Below are 20571 nucleotides of genomic sequence, written 5' to 3' on the forward strand. Positions count from 1 at the left end.
TCGAAATCTGATTGGTTAAAAGCAACAGTCTAGTTTAATGCAGCAGAGCCCACAGAACTGATTGTGAAGGCTTTGAGGCAGATCTGATCTGGCAACAAATAATGGCTGAAATGTGATTGGTTAAATGCTTAGATATGAAAACACACATCTGGAAGCAGTGCAACCAGGGGGGAAAGCAATGAAAGGAAGCTAACAGACCATTTGGAATAATAAGTATTGATGGACAAAATATAATATGATTCAGATATTTCTTAGGCCAGCAGAGAAGGCCTTGAAGGCCCTGACGGCCCACCACTGATATATATATATATGTATATGTATATATATATGTATATGTATATGTGTATATATATATATATATATATTTATTTATATATATATGACATATGTATTATATATATTTATATATATAAATATATATATATATATATAATACATATGTCATATATAAATCAATATATATACACATATACATATATATTTTTATATATATATAATACATATGTCATATATAAATAAATAAATAAATATATATATACACATATATTTATATATATAATACATATTTCATATATATGTGTCCAATTAGCATACTATGCATGTCTTTGGAATGTGGGGGGAAACCGAAGTACTTGGAGAAAACCCACACAGGTGGACTGACCTGGATTTGAACCCAGGACCCCAGAGCTGTGAGGCCGACGCGCTAACCACTCATCCACTGGGCTGTCCCATATTCAATGCTGTGCTGTGGGCCAATAAAAAGAGGACAGGGGGCATCAGTGGGGCCGCGGGCCGCAGATTGGACACCGCTACTTGAAACCCTGAATGGATGGGTGGTGGGTGTGCCCTGTTTGCCAAAGAACAGGTTTCATTGCTTACCGCGCTATTTTGCATAGTCGCTCACTTCAAGTGGGAGGAGACTGACTTCAGCACTCGTGCACTCGTGCGAGCCGCGATCTGTTCCCGGTGAGCAAGAAAGAGACCTCATTTGAGCCCAGAGGAGTCTTTCCAAAGCCTCAGCATTTTTAAACTTTCATCAGTTTTTGGAGGACACGTTTTAAGGATATGTTTGCTGAACATTTAAGGGGATGTTTTGTTTTCTTGTCCTACATGCTGCTCAAACCCGTGAGTACGCCTAATATGCATGATTTGACCTCCTTTCAGGAATGTTAACTCACCGAGTCTTCCATTTAAACGTTTGTTCATATGGAACTTTGCTGTCCGGACGCAAGACCGAGCTTATTTGTGAACAGAGTTTGTTTTGGGGGCAACACACGTCATTGTGACCCCAAGAGCAGAAGGACTAAGAGGTGGTTCAGTCATGCTTCTCAACAATGTTTTGTTTTAATATCTCCTTGTTATTTTTAATACTAACTATTGAAATCCCTCCTTACTTCCATAGGGTTTTGGAAAACTTTTTTTTTTTTTACTGGAATGACCTTATTGTCTGTCTCCATCATTGTAACGTGGTTCAGACAGCTGCTGCTTCCAATAGTATGATGGTCTGTTACTGACACTTAGGTGTTTTTGACGCCTGGCATGGACCAGAGGTGTAATGATATTCTGAACCGGACACCATGGCAACAGCCTCATTTATCTTTCTCCTCACTTTGTGGTTTCCAATGTCTTTAGTCGCAGCGGTCTCCTGAGAAAAAGCATGTACTATGTGTGAATTAAACTGACATGCCAAGACCTAAAGAGGACTATGGCTTAAGACAGAACTGTGCATATCTTGCAACCCACCATCAATAAGCATGATTACGACATGTATCATAGTTTTTTCAGACAATTCATCTGAACTCACAAATATCCTATATTTTTCTCAAAATATCCCAACTTTAATCATTTTCTCCCCAAATTCCAAGCTGTATTATTTCATAAATAAACATCATATTTATTGGTTAGCGTGTCGGCATCACAGTGGGAGACCTTGGTTCAAATCCAGGTCGGGCCACCTGTGTGGAGTTTGTATGCTGTGTGGGTTTTCTCCGGGTAACCCGGTTTCCTCCAACATTCCAAAAACAGTAGGCTGATTGGACACAGTCTTGTGTAATATATTGAAATTATGAGAATGTACCATATTTTCTCGCATATAAGTCCCCTGCGTATAAGCCGCACACTTAAAATTGGCTTAAAATCGTTGAATTTTACAATTTCTTGCGTATAACATATCATCTCAAGAAAAATCATCATATGTGGTATTTCTGAGATACTGTATGAATCAAAAGCACATTATTAGGGTCAATATCATATGAAAGAGGTGGCCTGGTGGCTGAGTGGTTAGCGTGTCGGTCTCACAGGGGGAGACCTGGGTTCAAATCCAGGTTGGTCCACCTGTGTGGAGTTTGCATGTTCTTCCTGCGCCTGTGTGGGTTTTCTCTGGGTACTCCGGTTTCCTCCCATGTTCCAATGCTTGGTAGGCTGATTGGACACTCTAAATTGCCCCTAGGTATGAGTGTGAGATTGAATGGTTGTTTGCCTCCTTGTGCCCTGCGATTGGCTGGCCATCAATTCAGGGTGTCCCCCTCATCTGGCCCGATGTCAGGTGGGATAGGCTCCAGTACCCCCCGCGACCCTAGTGAGGATAAAAGCGGTTCAGAAAATGAGGTGAGATGAGAAATGTATTGTGATCGTGGGCGGAGGGCCCCAAAGCAGGCACAAGGACAGTTGAGATCGTGGCGATTTATTTTTATTGTAATGTGCCCGAATGAAACGAAGGCACAAGGGAAGCAGCATAGGAAGGTCGGTGAACCTGATGTGGAGGTCGAGAGCCGTGAGGTCTGTAGGAGAACACGAGGCAAAGGTACAAGAGGTGTGCCGTAGACGTGGTCCTGGGACAAAAACAAGAAGTCGGATATCAGGCAGGGAAAACAAGAAATAACGTGAGAAGGCGCTAACAGTAAACTGTTGGAGACTATCCAGCGACGTAGGGAAGCTCTGGGTGGCTTAATTAGGTCCTTGATGGCGATGAGTCCCACCTGGTTTTGATCAATCTGTTTGCTGCTGAACCTGTAATTGAATGACAGGCGCATCCACCTACCTGTCTAGCCCTAGGCCTGACAATATTAGCCTAAAAATATGACAATATGAGTAAGATTGTGAGCGTGAATGGTTGTCTGTCTCTCTGTGTGCCCTATGGTTGACTGGCGACCAATCTAGGGTGTAGTCTGCCCGAAGTCTGTTGGGATAGGCTCCTGCAACCCTTACAAAGAAGCGCGGTACGGAAGATGAATGAACATTAGAACGTTAACTACCGTATTTTCTGGACTAGAAGTCGCATTTGTTTATTTTTTGGCTGGAACACTTACACTCTGAGGTGTTTGATAGATGCTTACTTTTTTGTTTTACGCTGAATACCATGTGAAGTGTGCTTTGGGTGTTTCTGCCACTGACGGAGTCAGTGAAGTTATTTAAAAGTGATCCTGAAGATGAAGACTTTCATAGATTTGTTGTGACAGCAAGAGTTTAGTAAACAAGTTATGTTGTGTATGATGATGCTCTCTATTACTGTTCTTATATTACATGAACAGGTGCCTGTTTAGCCTGTTGTGCTCTTTTTGTTGTTATTACCATGTCACAGGGTAATGGTTGGTTAAATAAAACTTCTGCCAAAAATGCAATTTATAGTATAATCCAGCACAACCTGTTTTATTCCAATTTATTCTGCATTATTTGGCTTACGGTTTGAAAAATACTGTTCAGTAAAAATAAACGCACATTTGATTAATTTTCCGGTGAATGAAAATATGTACAGACGCTCCCCTACTTACGAACATTCGAGTTACGAACAACGGTACATACGAACATGTCTGCAAATTGCCTTTATGTTGAAAATGTTCGTAAGTTCGATTTAGTATTGCGCGCCTTTTTCCAAGTAGTGCTTCTTTCCGCCGCTAATACCGATGCCTGGCGCTGTGAGAGCTCAGCTCACCTAGCATCTACCTTCCTCTGCCCAGTTCGTTGCAATGCGGAAGTGCATGAACGTATCTCCAGTGCGCAAAGAACCTTTTTCATTTTTATCATTAAATATCTCGTGCATCCATTATTCAATATGGTTGGTGAAAAGTGAAAGGCTTCTAGTGAGGGAGGTGCAAGGAAGAGGCAAGCCATTTCATTTGAAATGAGTGGCAATAATAACGAAGCTTGATGCGCTTCAGAAAGCGGTGAGCGTTGCACGGGAATACAACTTGAATCGTTCGACCGTCAGTACCATCTATAAACATAAAGATCGAGCAGCAGGACCCAAATATTGAACGTTGCACAAAGTTTGCAAATCAATTGAATGATGCCATACAGTGCTACCGCATCATTTATGATGAAAAAAAGAAAACTGCAATCGTCATTAGATAGCTTCTTTCGGCCAGTTTCTAGTAAATCTCTCTCTAAGGTATGTATACAGTACTGTATGTATTCTCTCCATTTTATTAAATGTTTTTTTTCAGTACAAACCAGTGTGTGTTACTTATACAAGCCTTAAACATACAAATGCACTTATATAAACCTTCAATATACTTATATAGGCCTTAAACATAAATTTTAATACAAAATATAGCACTGAGCAACTTACGAACAAATTCAACTTATGAACAATCGCTCGGAACCTAACTCGTTCGTAAGTAGGGGAGCGTCTGTATACCTTTTTATTATTCTCTTTTGTGAACACGCTGACAAAGAAGTAATACATGTTATTCCTATTTGAAGAATACGTATAGTCCTGCCTGATGCCTGAGAGGTACCTGTTTCATTCTGATTGCTGTGTGAAATCACGTAGACCGGTGAGGACTGTCATTTTGTGGAGGTACTCTGTAACAAACAATAACAACAATCATGTCGGTCTGATTTATGCCCAAAGAGAGACAACTCATCAGCCAAAGTAACAGTAATAAATTCTGCAGAGAATCCATGTATATTAGTTATCCCTTTAAGTATACATGCCTTTCCATTCTTTTCTGCTCTAAAACATGGAAATGTGATGAGTATTATGGCTGAATTACTTTTCACAAATGGATTTTCATGTCTCGTATATGCAGCCAGATGGGGAATTTTGCATCTGCTCAAGTCTGGTTCTTATCAGGAGATGATAGATGAGGTTTCATCTTGATATGTGAAGCACTCAAGATAGCACCTTCATCTCCTTTTTGCACTTGAGTCGTGCTGAGAATTAGATGCCATATGTAGGAGATATTAAATGTTATACTGTGATCCTTCTTCACATCGCCGCTTCAACTTTCGCAGCTTCACTACTTTTCTGAGGTACATAAAAAAAGTTTAAAAAAAAGGTCTAAATCCACGCTGAAACTCACAACCGGAACACAGATGAAAAAATAAAGGTGAAAAAAGAAGGAAGAATATACAATAGAGGGAGAATGGGTGTGCTAAATATCATATTTACATTGCCTTGATGCATTATGTCTTGCCAATTCTTGTTTTGTTGCAAGTGAATTTTGCATTGCCCACATCACCTTGAGTCCGTTGGAAATGCCTCCTAAATATTGACGTTCCTTGATATGCTAAAGGCGTAACACGCCATTGCGGCATAAATGGCGTTCTTTTGTACATAATTCAGCTGGTAGGAATCTTGTTAAAAGTGAAACATGGGAAGTGAATGCTTTTCCCCTCTGGAGATCCACGTGTGTTGTGGCGATCTGTATGCTGCAAATAGATAAAAATAAATTCTCAGGAGGTGAAGAGATCAGAGGTGTAGTGGCTGGTCTCTCCTCCCAGGTTGCTGTGCTCTACATTGCAGCGACCTCCACGGCGCTCCCGCTTTTGCTTGACCACCAGCGTGCACGTGCCGTTGTTCACCACCTGAAGCTCGCATCTTCCGAGGTGCAAATTCTCATGTCCGACACCAGGCATAAATAAAATGAACCAGAATTAGGATGGATGTAAATACAGCGGTGAAGCTGGCTTTCGAGGACAAGGCTTTCGACGAGAAACTCATCAGCTGGGTTCGTCAGCAATGTCAGAAGAAGCTCTGCGTTATCCGCACGATAATCCAGAAAGAGGCGCTCACTTTGTCGACTGACGAAAATTTCAAGGCGAGTAATGGCTGGTTGGAAAAGTTTTTGCTTCGCCACAACTTGGTCTCAAGCCGCCCGACGACTATTTGTCAGAAAGAGCCGGAGGACTACGCTGTGAAGATCGTGAATTACTTATTGTTCGCCGAAAAGAGCCGTCGCACCTCCAACTATACATACATCTTTGCTGCCAACGAGAGGGCCGTTTACTTGGATTACTCGAGCAGTCTTACCGTTGAGAATCAGCGAGTCCGAGAGGTCCCCGTGAAGACTGGTGGTCATGGCAAGTTACACGTTACTGACCACTCGATCCGACGGATTTAAATGCCGACAGTACGTCCTACTCAAGAACAGGCGACCAATTCAAGAGATTGTCAACAAGTTCAAGAATACGCTCCATCATTGTTGGGCCGGCCGCTCCTTCTTCAATGACGATGTGACTTCTGAGTTTCTGCAGAAGATCATCGGTTATTCTATGTTTGGCAAGCGGCTTCTTGCCTGGGATTAATAGCGTTGTCACATTAGCGATGCCACCAAGAAGCAATTGAAGAAGCTCCAGATTAATGTGGCTGTGATTCCAGGAGGCTGCACCAAATTTATACAGGCCCCCAACGTCTACTGGAACGCCCAATTCAAGGCCAAAATCCGACAGTTCTACGAGGACTGGATGTTGCACGGCAAAAAGAGTTACACCAAATCAGGCAACATGCGTTGTTTCAGGTCAGACGGCCCGATTCAGACTTGTTTGCAACTTCTCCAGCAAGCGCGAGCCAATGCTGGCGATGATGAACGTGAACTCACTTAGAAACTCGACGCTGATGCGTAAGGTGATGTGAATGACGAGGACAGCTACAACAGCGACATGTCACTTGATTTTTACCAGTGAATTTGTAATTACTTACCAGTAATTGCCTTGTATTTGTGCCTTTTGTTAAATAATTATGCATATGTTGCCTTGTTTCTCTTTTCATCCATAAAATTTACCGCATCTTCTCAAAATTCTGACCAGCTAGTCGAAGCGGCACCCTCTAATTGAACGGCACTACGGGGGAAAGTTAAGAAAAATAGAGCGGCATGCCGTTGAAATAGATTCTCTTGCCCTGCGATTGGCTAGTCACCGATTCAGGGTGTCCCCCGCCTGTGGCCCCGGAGTCAGCTGGGATAGCACCCCTCGCGACCCTAATGAGTATAAAGCAGTTGAGAAAATGAGATGAGATGAGATATATATTTATCTTTTTTTTTTCAAAGTAAAAGCACTGTTTTCCAATGGCTTATTTTGACCAAACACAAAGATCTTCCTTTAGCGTTCAAGGAGGATTATAGAAATTACAAAATGTACATTATTCAGAGACTAAAACTTAAACATTTTGACAACTTCAGAACAGCTCTAAATTTTTTTTAATCATTTATATATTATATCATTTATCTATTAATTTGCCATCTGATTGTTTTACAGGCGTGTTCCATGCAGAATCAGATGTGCGACATGATGAAGGAACTGGACAAGGAGAAGGGTTTGTGTGAAGCTCTTATTGAGAACAAAACATCAGGTATGTTGAGTTTTGAAATTCCCATCTATCACTGAGAAAAACAACATTAAAAAAATCTTTGCAAAAATTCTCATTCAGATGTATTAGTAACATTTATTTCTGTAATTTATACCACTCTCTCTCGACCCTTGTGATGATAAGCGGTTCAGAAAATGAAGGAATGAGTGAATACCACTCTTCATAGCAATTGTGAATTATATATATATATATATATATATATATATATATATATATATATATAATATCAGTGGCGGGCCGTCAGGGCCTTCAAGGCCTTCTCTGCTGGCCTAAGAAATATCTGAATCATATTATATTTTGTCCATCAATACTTATTATTCCAAATGGTCTGTTAGCTTCCTTTCATTGCTTTTCCCCCTGGTTGCACTGCTTCCAGATGTGTGTTTTCATATTGAAGCATTTAACCAATCACATTTCAGTCATTATTTGTTGCCAGATCAGATCTGCCTCAAAGCCTTCACAATCAGTTCTGCGGGCTCTGCTGCATTAAACTAGACTGTTGCTTTTAACCAATCAGATTTCGAGTTGGCAATCCCACAATCTTTTTTCGCAGCCATTAGCATTTTGCTGGCTGGGATACGTCATTGCTTTCACCCTCTATTATTGGCTTGCTAGAGTAGACGGGCCAAAAGCTAGAATGAGGCAGCCAGACTAGCAAACTCCACCCACAATGGCCAACGCAGGAAAGCAAATGGATTCGGTCGCAAATTTGCTGGCAAAGCCATTTTCCACACAGACTTTTACAGAAAAACAGACATCATTAAAGAAAGGGCGGTCAACTCCGAAGCTAGCAAGCCTGTTACAGCCGGGAAAAGGGTGTGTTCGGACCTTTCAGTGCGCTAACTACGAGCGCTATCCTTGGCTCACGGGCTCCGATGAACACAGCAAATTATATTGCTGGGAGTGCTTATTATTTGCCACCGATCGACATGGTGTTTGGAGCAACACTGGATTTGCAAACTTGTCTTGTTTAACCCAAGCAGCAACGAGACACCAAAGCTCTGCCGGACACTTACAAGCAACGGTCCGCTCCAAAACTTTTGGAGATACTCGAGTGGAGTCACAATTAAACGAGCAAGCGCGCAGGGAAACGGAGCGCCACAACGAAAAGGTAAAGAAAAATAGGGAAATCTTAAAAAGTTTGATAGACTGCGTCATTTTTTTGGGTAAGCAGGAACTTTCATTTCGGGGACACAATGAAAGCGCTGCCTCCCCAAACAAAGGAAATTATGTGGAACTTCTTTCTCTTTTTGCTGAGAAAAACCCGGATTTACATTACCACCTGTCCACTAATAAAGTATTTAGTGGCACGTCGGGCAAAATACAAAACGACCTGATCACTGCTATTGCTCAAGTGATGGATGAAGAGATCAGAAGCGAAATAAAAAAAGTACAGTTTGTCTCTGTAATGGTGGATGAGACGACAGACGCTCGCACTGGTTCTGCGTTACGTCACGGGCAAAGGTGTCAAGGAGCGGTTCGTCAGATTTGAAAATGTTACCAGTGGGAAGCGAGCCGATGACATTGCAGGTCTCATCATTCAATTTTTGGTGGAAAATGAATGTCTGGGTAAAGTTGTGGCACAGTGTTATGACGGTGCAGCGGTCATGTCGTCTGGATTAAATGGGGTGCAGGCTAAAGTTAAGGAGAGAGCACCGTTAGCTTTATTCATACACTGCTATGCCCATCGGCACAATTTAGTACTGACTCAGGGGGCCTCAAACCTTAAAGAATGCAAGATATTTTTTGCTCACCTGAATGGCTTTGCTGCATTTTTTTCGAGATCGCCTCGACGCATACAGCTGCTGGACGAAATCTGCCAGCGGCGTCTGCCCCGTGTGGCACCAACACGGTGGCAGTATGCATCCAGGGTGGTCAATACAGTATTTGAGAAGAGAGCTGCTCTAAAGGAACTGTTTCATCACATCCTGGAGCATCATGACGAGTACGACGAGGAGTCTGTGCGGTGTGCTGATGGATTTAAAGCACGTCTGGATGATTTTGAATTTTGTTTTTTGCTTCACACATTTAATGGCATTTTTGAGCATTCAGACGTGCTTTTTTCAATACCACAGAACCACAAACTGGATGTACAGTTTTGTCTTGCAAGAGTAAAGGAGTTTTGTGGCACAGTTGAACGCGAGAGGAGCCGATATGAGGAAATCTACGAGGCCACCGAACGCAGTGTGGGTGTTCCAAGCGCACGAAGAGGTCAACCGCAAAATTCTCGCGTGCACTACCAACAACTTCACGACAGGATTCTGGACAATATTATTTGCCAGATGCGGACCAGATTTCAAGACCACGAAAGACTGATGTTTCTCTCCCTCCTCGACTCGCAGATGTTTCAGGAATACCAGGAAACTTTCCCACATGCAGCCTTCTCCACTTTAACGCAGAGCCACGGAACACTTTTCGATCTGCCTTGGCTAAGAACAGAACTGATTGTTATGTATGCCATGGATGATTTTGCAGGAAAATCTCCCACTGATCTCCTTGACTTCCTTCAGCAGAAAAATCTGAGTGAGAGCATGGGGCAGCTGTACACATTAGTGCAGGGGTCCCCAAACTTTTTCTTGTGAGGGCCACATAACTTTTCCCTTCTCTGATGGGGGGCCGGTGTCAGTTTGTAACAGAAAAAGCCATGGAACATTAACTTTCTGTTGTGCCATGCACAATCTTCTCCCTTTGCTCTGAAGTTTATGCACGACACCACAACCGTCATTACAGAATCCCACGTCAACATTTTGCAGCACAGTGCTTGGTGGTGAATTTGGCAGTGGACTTGTAGCGGGGCGGTGAGACCCCTTTTTTCCAACTCCCGGTTCATGCGTCCCATTATTAGACCGCGAGTTTCGGCCACCATGCTAGGAGCCCCGTCAGTCGTGATGCTAGCTAGCTTTGACCAGTCCAGGTCCAACTTCTCCATGGTTTGGCACACTTTGTCAAAAATATCCTCTCCCGTTGTAGTCCCTTTGAGACTTTGGAGGGCTGCCAGATCCTCGCAAATCTCAAAGTTTGCGCTAACTCCACGAATAAAAATGAGCAGTTGCGCTGTGTCTTGCACGTCCGTGCTTTCATCCAGTGCTAATGAAAAAAAGTCAAATTATTTCGTCTTCTGCTGCAGCTGGGCATATACATTACTCCCAATTTCTTCAACGCGTCTGGTCATTGTACTCACCGACAGACTTACGGCATTAAATGCATCTTTCTTCTCGGGACACACCTCCTCCGCGACAGTATCCATACATTTCTTAACAAACTCTCCGTCAGTGAAAGGCTTACCGCTGCTTGCTATCAATTAGCAACCCAAAAGCTGGCCCGAACGGATGCCTGGTTCTGCTGAGATAGTAGTCCACTTTTTCGCTTTGAGAGTTTGTCTGCTCGTATTTGGCCTTGCAATCTATCGTACTTGTCTTTGTGACGGGATTCATAGTGTCGGCAAAGATTGTATTCTTTGAATACCGCCACCGTCTCTTGACAAATGAGACAAACAGCCTTTTCTTTGCATTGAACAAAAAAATAATCGTTTGTCCACTCCAGGTTAAATATCCTGCATTCTGAATCAATTTTTCTCTCTCCTAACTTTTTCGCCATTATTCCGTTCTCAAACAGGTTGCAGTTTTAATATGCTTGAATAGTCCGTGATGGTCCCAGGGCTCCGCCCTCACCTGCGATCGTCCAGATGTCTCGGTAACACTGCTCGCGCATGCAACGGTGGACGTGCCCGCATGCATCAAAGGGAAACACTCTCCCCGCGCGTGTCACCAAAGAAGCAATGCGAAGCCCCACTTCACTGGGATGATTTGTGGGCTCAGCAGGGGTGCAATGAACCAAACACAAGATTAAAATGTCCCAGTCTTCAAGGCCAAATAGGAAAAAAAATCCGATAGCGTCTCTGGTATTGTTCAGAGGGCCGGTCCAAATGTGCCAGCGGGCCGCATCCCCCCAAAAAAAAAAAAAAAAATCAAAAAAAAAAAAAAATTCCGATAGCGTCTCTGGTATTGTTCAGAGGGCCGGTCCAAATGTGCCGGCGGGCCGTATCCGGCCCGCGGGCCGTTGTTTGGTGACCCCTGCATTAGTGTGTTTGGCAGTGACCATCCCCGTGTCCACTGCTTCTGTCGAACGGACGTTTTCAGCCCTAAATAGAATCAAAACTTATGCCAGAAATACAACAGGACAGACTAGACTTTCAGCATTAGCTTTGATGGCCATAGAAAGGAACTTCTTGATGGACCTGAAACGCACGTGTAATCTGTACGACAGAGTAATTGAAATCTTCTTGAGGAAAGAAAGGAGGATGGATTTTGTGTATGAATAAAAATATTTTTTGTTGAGTAAACTGTCTATTTTCTGAAATAATATTTAAATATTTGAGGTTATTAGTGATTCTTTTTATATGTGTCGCAGCTGTAGCTGCATTAAAGGTTTTATAGACATAAAATACTTATTGAGGGTTGGATTGATTCACACGTAGCACTATTGAAGGCCCAGGTGTGAAATGCACGGAGTGGTTAGCTCGTCGGCCTCACAGGTCTGGGGCCCTGGGTTCAAATCCAGGTCGATCCACCTGTGTGAAGTTTGCATGTTCTCCCCGGCCAGGCCTGCGTGGATTTTCTCCGGGTACCCCGGCTTCCTCCCACATTCCGAGGTATGAGTGTCAGTGTGAATGGTTGTTTGTCTCCTTGTGCCCTGCGATTGGCTGGCCTCCAATTCAGGGTGTACCCCGCCTATGGCCCGAAGTCAGCTGGGATAGGCTCCAGCACCCCCCGTGACCCTAATGAGGATGAAGCAGTTCAGAAAAGGAGATAGAATATCCCATAAAGTGCTGGCTTATCACCCATTTGGTTCCACGACAAATTAAGTTAGGTGACCGGCAAATGAACTGCTTGTGTGTAAACCCGGCAGACTTGAACGGCGCTTTCATGATAGCCAACAATAAGCTACTTCCAGTGAATGCTCTTTCATAATCTATCTTTGTGTACTTTAGTTTTAGACCGACATGACTGAAAATACAAAACTGAGTCAAAATAACTCCATGCAGTTTTATTGGGTGATAGAGAAACCACTCAGCTCATATGGCTAAAATTACAGTGCTGATTATTAAGGACAGGAAATTGCTTCAAGCAAATTATCTCACAAATATGAATAGAAATCTTACCAGGCCTCTATGTCAAAAAAGTAACTTACCTTATATGTGTTTTTTTCCTAAGCGCCTTCTTGGCCTCCAAGGTCACGTTGCATCAGTGGTGTGCCGTCAGGGCCTTCAGGGCCTTCACTGTTGGCCTAAGAAATATCTGAATCACAGACTGATGTTAATTATATTTTTCCCATGAATACCATAATAAGCTGCAGATTGGACACCGCTACTTCAGCAACAAAGTTGAAACCCGAATGGATGGGTGGTGGGTGTGCCCTGTTTGCCAAAGAACAGGTTTCATTGGTTACTGCGCTCTTTTGCAAAGTCGCTCACTTCAAGTGGGAGGAGACTGACTTCAGCACTCGTGCACTCGTGCGAGCCGCAATCTGTTCCCTGTGAGCAAGAAAGAGACTTTATTTGAGCCCAGAGGAGTCTTTCCAAAGCCTCAGCATTTTTAAACTTTCATCAGTTTTTGGAGGACACAACAGAGCCTGCAGAACTGATTGTGAAGGCCTTGAGGCAGATTTCTGACCCTGGCAACAAATAATGGCTGAAATGTGATTGGTTAAATGCTTCAATATGAAAACACACATCTGGAAGCAGTGCAACCAGGGGGAAAAGCAATGAAAGGAAGCTAACAGACAATTGGGAATTATTTAATAAGTATTCATGGACAAAATATAATTAACATCAGTCTGTGATTCAGATATTTCTTAGGCCAGCAGAGAAGGCCTTGAAGGCCCTGACGGCACACCATTGATATATATATATATATATATATATATATATATATATATATATATATATATATATATATATATATATATATATATATACACACACACACACAGTGGTACCTCGACATACGACCTTAATCCCTTCCGGGACTGAGATCGTATGACGAGATTCTCGTAACTCGAGCGGACGTTTCCCATTGAAATGAATGGGAAACACATTAATTCATTCCAACTCTCTGAAAAAACACCAAAAACAGGATATTGGATTGGAAAAAATGTTTTATTTCTTCAAATTCGCCATCTATTAACAAAGTAACACATAACTAGTGGTTTAATAGTAATAAAATGTTTTTAATCTAACTATAATTGGGCAGATTTCGCCGATGGGAGACAGAGACGTTTGGGGGTGTGGGGTTCTTTTTTTTCCCCACGACAACGCACTCGTAAACGGAACAAACTAATTTAAATTAACTTGGATTAATATATACAGACACTCAAACATACGTTTAATGTAACTTTACACAAAACTGAATTCTAATTTTGTTGTAATCTTTTGTTACCTTCGTTTTCCGGGTTGGCGGTTCATGTTCGCTATCGATGGGCTGTTTGCTGTTGTACTACTTATTCCCTTCAAAATATTCCGAAAATGATTCACACAAATGTCCTCACAATAGGATAACCCAAAACCACTTGCCAACGAGAAATAGTCTTGTAGTACATTTTAGCGATCGCTCCGCTGCTCATAAAGACCGGCTCGCAACTCCCTCATTGAAATGGCTCTGGTTGCAACCGCTTTGAACGGTGCCTATGAGAGAGAGTTGCGACCAGAAATATTACAAAGAGGGAATTGCGAGCCAGTGCCGCTGATGTTCTTAAGGGCAGCGAACGAGAAGTAATATAATACTCCTCGTATTAGATAATAAAAATAACAGGAAATGCAACAGCTCAGCTTACCCACATATTGATTGTGGGTAATGAAGTTTCATTCTGAGAAAGAGTGCCATTGCCTGTCGGCGTTGTGTGCACGAGTATACTTCATTACCCAGAAAGCCCTCTTTTCCCCGCGCATGCGCGTTGTGCGTTTCCTGGTCTGAATAATAATCGGACATAGGCATAGGACCAGTGTTCCCTCTAAGCTGCGCGCGTGCGCAATTGCGCACTACTCTCGTCCTCGCTGCGCAGCAGCAATCATATGGCGCGCAGTAAAAAAAAAAAAAAAAATCGGATTTTTTTTTTTTTTTTTTTTTACCCCTTTCCCCATGATGGCGCCGTTTAAGCGGCAGCAAGTGGCAGTAGCTCTGTCCACTTATGTTTTTCGTGTTTTACAGCATGTTTTACATGAAAAATGGACAGGTCGCCGAATGGACGTTCCGCCGAACGTTCATTCGGCGACCTGCCCGTCTGTCAAACGTCCGTCGGCGAAACGTCTTTAGGCGAATCATCCGAGTACCGATGATGTCGCTCACACTGGTACTCAGTGCGCTCAGGGAGGTTGACTTTCTGCTCAGACCAACGAAAAATTAGAGGGAACATTGCATAGGACATAGGCCCTGTCGTCATTATCACAACACAAAAAGCCTACTTGTCATCACACGCAGAAACTGCGAAATTGATGGTGCTTCTCCATAAGCTACGTTTACTCTGCAAAAGACCTAAATAAGTGTAAGTTACGGACTTGTAATTTGGCATTCTGCTGTTGTGGATACAGGTCGCTTACCTCTCGCTTACCTCTCACTGTCTTTCACTTACCTTACTTCAGTCAGCTAGTAGGAGGCAGATCACCACCCAAACATCTTTTCATATTACCGCAGAAGGGAATGTGTGTTATGTTACCGCGAGTTTAGATTTCTGATGGATGTGGGGAAAAAACTGTCCTTAAGCCTATTTGTCCGTGCTTTGTGGGACCTATAGCGTCTGCCAGAGGGCAGCAGCTGGAACAGATTGTGACCAGGGTGGTAAGGGTCCCCTATGATGTTCTTGGCTCTGCTGAGGTAACGAGGGCTGGCAATGTCTTCCAGTGAGGGCAGAGAGCAGCCGACAATCCTCTGGGCAGTGTTAATCACTTTCTGCATGGCCTTTTTGTCTGCCGCCGTGCTTCCAGCATACCACACTGTGATGCCGTACGCCAGGATGCTCTCTACAGTGGTTCTATAGAAGGTTATCAGAAGCTTGGTGCCCAAGTTGTTCTTCCTAAGTACCCTGAGGAAATGGAGTCGTTTCTGAGCCTTCTTCACCACTGCCGTGATGTTTGTAGACCATGAGAGATTATCCGTGACGTGGACCCCCAGGAATTTAAAGGACTGGACCCTGTCTACACATACTCCATTTATGAGGAGTAGGGCCAGATCTGTGCCGTGTTTGCGAAAGTCCAGGATTATTTCTTTAGTTTTCGTGGTGTTCAGTGTGAGATTGTTCACCGAGCACCACGAAGACAAATTGTTGACCTCATCTCTGTAAGCCGACTCATCCCCTCCTGAGATGAGTCCGACCACAGTGGTGTCGTCAGCGAATTTGATGATGGCGTTAGACTGGTGGGTGGGTGTACAGTCGTATGTGTACAGGGAGTACAGAAGAGGACTCAGTACACAGCCTTGAGGGGAGCCAGTGCTTAGTGTAATGGAGGAAGAGAGGTGGGGACCAAGTCTAACAGTCTGTGGTCGGTTGGTCAAGAAGTTCTTTATCCAGCAGCAGATTGAAGAGGATAGTCCAAGGTGGGAGAGTTTGTCAGCCATCTTGTCTGAAATCTGCCACCATCATCCCTGTCCCCAAAAAGCCAACCATTGGCAGCATGAATGATTATAGGCCTGTTGCCCTCACGCCTGTGATCATGAAGTGCTTTGAAAAGTTGGTAGCCCGCCATATCAGGAATACAATCCCTCCCTCAATTGACCCTCACCAGTTTGGTTATAGAGCAAACAGGTCCACTGATGATGCTATTGCCATTGCTCTTCATACAGCACTGAGCCACCTGGACCACCATGGGAACTACGTGAGGATGCTCTCCATTGACTATAGCTCAGCCTTCAACACCATAAAACCGGACTCATCAGGTGCTCGTAAATATTGTTATACACGAAAGATATGCAAAAAAGACAGTGCCATGGCCACCTGGCTTGGTCGCATCACGAAATTTTGATCGCATGACGGGCGAATTATTCGATTGAAATTTCCATCGTAAGACGAGAATTTTGTATGACGAGCGGTCGTGTGACGAGGTACCACTGTGTGTATACAGACGCTCCCCTACTTACGAACGAGTTAGGTTCCGAGCGATTGTTCATAAGTTGAATTTGTTTGTAAGTTGATTCAGTGCTATATTTTGTATTATAATTTATGTTTAACGCCGATATAAGTATATTGAAGGTTTATATAAGTGCATTTGTATGTTTAAGGCTTGTATAAGTAACACGCATTGGTTTGTACTGAAAAAAACATTTAATAAAATGGAGAGAATATGTACAGTACTGTATATATATAGAGAGAGATTTATGTATTAGAATCTGGCCGAAAGAAGCGATCTAACGACGATTGCACAGTTTTCTTTTTTTCATCATAAATGATGCGGTAGCACTGTATGGCATCATTCAATTGATTTGCAAACTTTGTGCAACGTTCAATATTTGGGTCCTGCTGCTCAATCTTTCTGTTTATAAATGGTACTGACAAGTTGTATGCCCGTGAAACGCTCACCACTCTCACGCGCATCAAGCTTCGTTATTATTGCCACTCGTTTCAAATGAAATGGCTTGCCTCTTCCTTGCAACTCCTTCAATAGAAGACTTTCGCTTTTTACCAACCATATTCAATAAAGGATGCACAAGATATTTAATGATACAAATGAAAAAGGTTCTTTGCCCACTGGAGATATGTTCACGCATTTCCGCATTGCAACGAAGAAGGTAGATGCTGGGTGAGCTTGAATATATGCAGGAAGATTTTGAATTAGCTTCTTGACTTGACTGACATCCAGTAGAGTTGCTAAAGGACAGGAGCGATGCGATGTAATGATGTGAGTAACTGTTCCGGAGCAGATGGTGTTCATGCTATGCCTGGGCGATAAAACGATATATAATTATTGTCAAATATTTTTGTCAACATTAATAATAAAAACGTGCTAAAATTCAATATATTTAAACTGCAATTACACCAACTGAACATTACAAAGAATGGGGCGCTGATGTGACATGAATGCTAGTTCCTGACCAATGCTCAGCAGACGAAGAAGATGGTAAGAAATAAAACACCTATTTTTAGCATGGGTAGTAATAGAGTGGCTAACACAGAGCATGAAAGCAAAAGGACTATAACACACCATCCACTATTACCAATTTATGTGTGCTGGGTTTGAAATAGCCAGACTGGCTGATGCGATTTGTATTGGAGTAGAGGGAAAGTGAAAACTCTTAGGCTTTCAATAATGAGAATAAAATGTGAATTGTGGATAGGTAGTTTTGATACCACTGAAAAGAATCTCCATCTTGTCATACTTCAGACGATTTGAGGTGAACTTGGATTCAATGTCAGATAACCAGTTGGTAAGGGAAGAGAGTGGATGTGGCAAGTTTAAAGTTAAGTTAGGTTAACGCTAACTCTATACAGGAGCTGAAGCTGGGTGCCATCTGTATTACAGTAAAAAATAACATTGTATTTTCTAAATAAATACATAATTATGGCACCTGATGGTGTAGTGATTCACTGACTTCAGTGCTGGCTGGCATGGGCTCAATTCCCGCTGGTATGATTGTGAGTGCGAATGGTCATCTGTTTTTCTGTGTCCTACGACTTATAGGGTGTAGTCTGCCTTTCATGCGAAATTGGCTGGGTTAGGCTTCAGCACCCCCCTGCCACCCATATAAGGATGTGCAGTATGGAAGATGAATGAATATATATTTATATTTAGTAGATTAAAAGCAGGCATCTTAGTGGTTAGCACGTCGGCCTCACAGCTCTGGGGTCCTGGGTTCAAATTCAGTTCGGTCCACCTATGTGGAGTTTGCATGTTCTCCCTGGGCCTGGGTGGGTTTCTCCAGATCCACAAAGCACATGTAGACTGGTCGGGCAAACTCCCAATACCCAACGAGAACCCTGCTGAGACTGTAGAGCTGATCCACAAAACTGCACTGCTCCCCCTGAAGCCGAGATTCGACCTCTGGACGGATCCTCCTCTCCAGCACCCCGGAACAGACCTTCCCGGGGAGAATGGGGAATGTGATTCCCCTATAATTGGAACACATCCTCTGGTCCCCCTTTTTAAAAAGGGGTACCACCACCCTGGTCTGCCAATTCAGAGGCACTGTCCCCGATGACGAATAAGAATATTGAAATATGATTTCCCTCACCTGGACTCGGCTCACCGGGGCCCCACTCTGGAGCTAGGCCTCGAGGTGGGGCACGATGGCAAGCGACTGGTGGCCGGGCCTGCACCCATGGGGGCCGGCTGGACACAGCCCACCCTACTCTACCCTACCAGGGAAACATGGCCCCAGACAACATAGCTCATGGGATCATTGGGACACACAAACCAGACCACCACGATAAGGTGATGACTCATGGAGGGTTACTACAAACTCAAACGATAAAATTCCTATCTGCTGTTTCACCCGTTAACAGAACAACAGATTCTTCAGGGTGTCCCCCTGTATGAATCTTCCAGTCTCATTTATCTTGCATTCATTCGTTCATTCGCTCATTCGCTCATTCGCTCATTCGCTCATTCGCTCATTCGCTCATTCGTTCATTCGTTCATTAATTTTCTGAACCGCTTTACTCACTAGGGTCACAGTGGCTGCTGGAGCCTATCCCAGCTGACTTCGGGTCAGAGGCGGGGGACACCCTGAATCGGGTTCACCCTGATCGCAGGGCACGAGGAGACAGACAACCATTCACACTCCCACTCACACCTAGGGGCAATTAAGAGTGTCCAATCAGCCTAGTATGCATGTTTTTTGGAATGTGGGAGGAAACCGGAGTACCCAGAGGAAACCCGCGCTGGCCCCGGGAGAACATGCAAACTCCACACAGGGGGACGTGACCTGGATTTGAACCCAGGACCCCAGAGCTGTGAGGCCGTCGTGGTAATCACTCATCCACCGGGCCCTTTGTTATCTTGCAAACTGTTGTAAACATTGTGTGACAAGCAGTGGCTTTTTGTTAGTTAGGGTGTAGTTCCTGATTCATCGATGGATATTGAAGTCGTTATGGAGCAACAGGCCATTTTTGTACGTGGAACATCAGTAATGACTGTTTTCCCGGGAACCTGGGATGGGCTCCAAGTCACCCTTAATGAGGACAAGCTTCATACAAATGGATGGGTGGATGAACACTATTCACCATTGGATCCCTATTGAATGGCACAAAGAATTGTTTTTCTCATTGGCTCACACTCGCTTTTTCTACAATGCTGATGCTAACATGGTTTTACATTGACTTCGCTGTCTTTTCCTTTGTCACAAAATTCAATTCACGACATTGTGTGTGACGCTTACAAAAAGCATACTGAATAAAATTAGATCAGCAAAGTTCTGTCAATGTCCTTGAAGGTGCGTCACTTCAGCACTTGGGTCGAATGCAAACGCATGATACACAATTAGTGACCCCCTACCGAACTTTGCATGGAGGGTTAATAAGAGGCGCTAAATGTGAATGTGAGACTATTTTCTATTTTGTTATTTGTCCTGCTATTATTGAAATTATGTGAGCTGGTCACCTTTGAAAAGTGCTCTAGAAAATGGATGCTATTTTAAGGCAAATGTGCATGGATAATTAATTACATTTGAGTCCGAGAAAGCAGCCCGGTGGTGCGAGTGGTTAGCGCGTCGGCCTCACAGCTCTGGGGCCCTGGGTTCAAATCCAGGTCACGTCCACCTGGGTACTCCGGTTTCCTCCCACATTCCAAACACATGCATGGGAGGCTGATTGGACACTCTAAATCGCCCCTAGGTATGGGTGTGAGTGTGCATGGTTGTTCATCTCCTTGTGACCTGCGATCACCTGGCCACCGATTCAGGGTGTCACCCGCCTCTGGCCCGAAGTCAGCTGGGATAGGCTCCAGCACCCCCGCGACCCTAATGAGGATAAAGCGGTTCAGAAAATGAATGAATGAATGA

At 43.5% G+C, this 20571-nt stretch overlaps 1 protein-coding gene across 2 annotated transcripts in view; it reads left to right on the forward strand.

Annotated features, from left to right (window-relative positions):
* The first annotated feature begins 936 nt into the window (after positions 1–936).
* The window catches only part of LOC144085889 (vasoactive intestinal polypeptide receptor-like), a 54573-nt gene continuing 34938 nt past the window's right edge, over positions 937–20571 (forward strand). For both annotated transcript variants that reach the window (XM_077615564.1, XM_077615565.1), the window contains exons 1-2: positions 937–1125; positions 7477–7570. In XM_077615564.1, coding sequence (XP_077471690.1) covers positions 1066–1125; positions 7477–7570 — 154 coding nt within the window. In that variant the 5' untranslated portion in view covers positions 937–1065. The remainder of the gene's footprint in view (positions 1126–7476; positions 7571–20571) is intronic.

Source organism: Stigmatopora argus, chromosome 12, assembly GCF_051989625.1.
Source record: "Stigmatopora argus isolate UIUO_Sarg chromosome 12, RoL_Sarg_1.0, whole genome shotgun sequence".
NCBI lineage: Eukaryota > Metazoa > Chordata > Actinopteri > Syngnathiformes > Syngnathidae > Stigmatopora > Stigmatopora argus.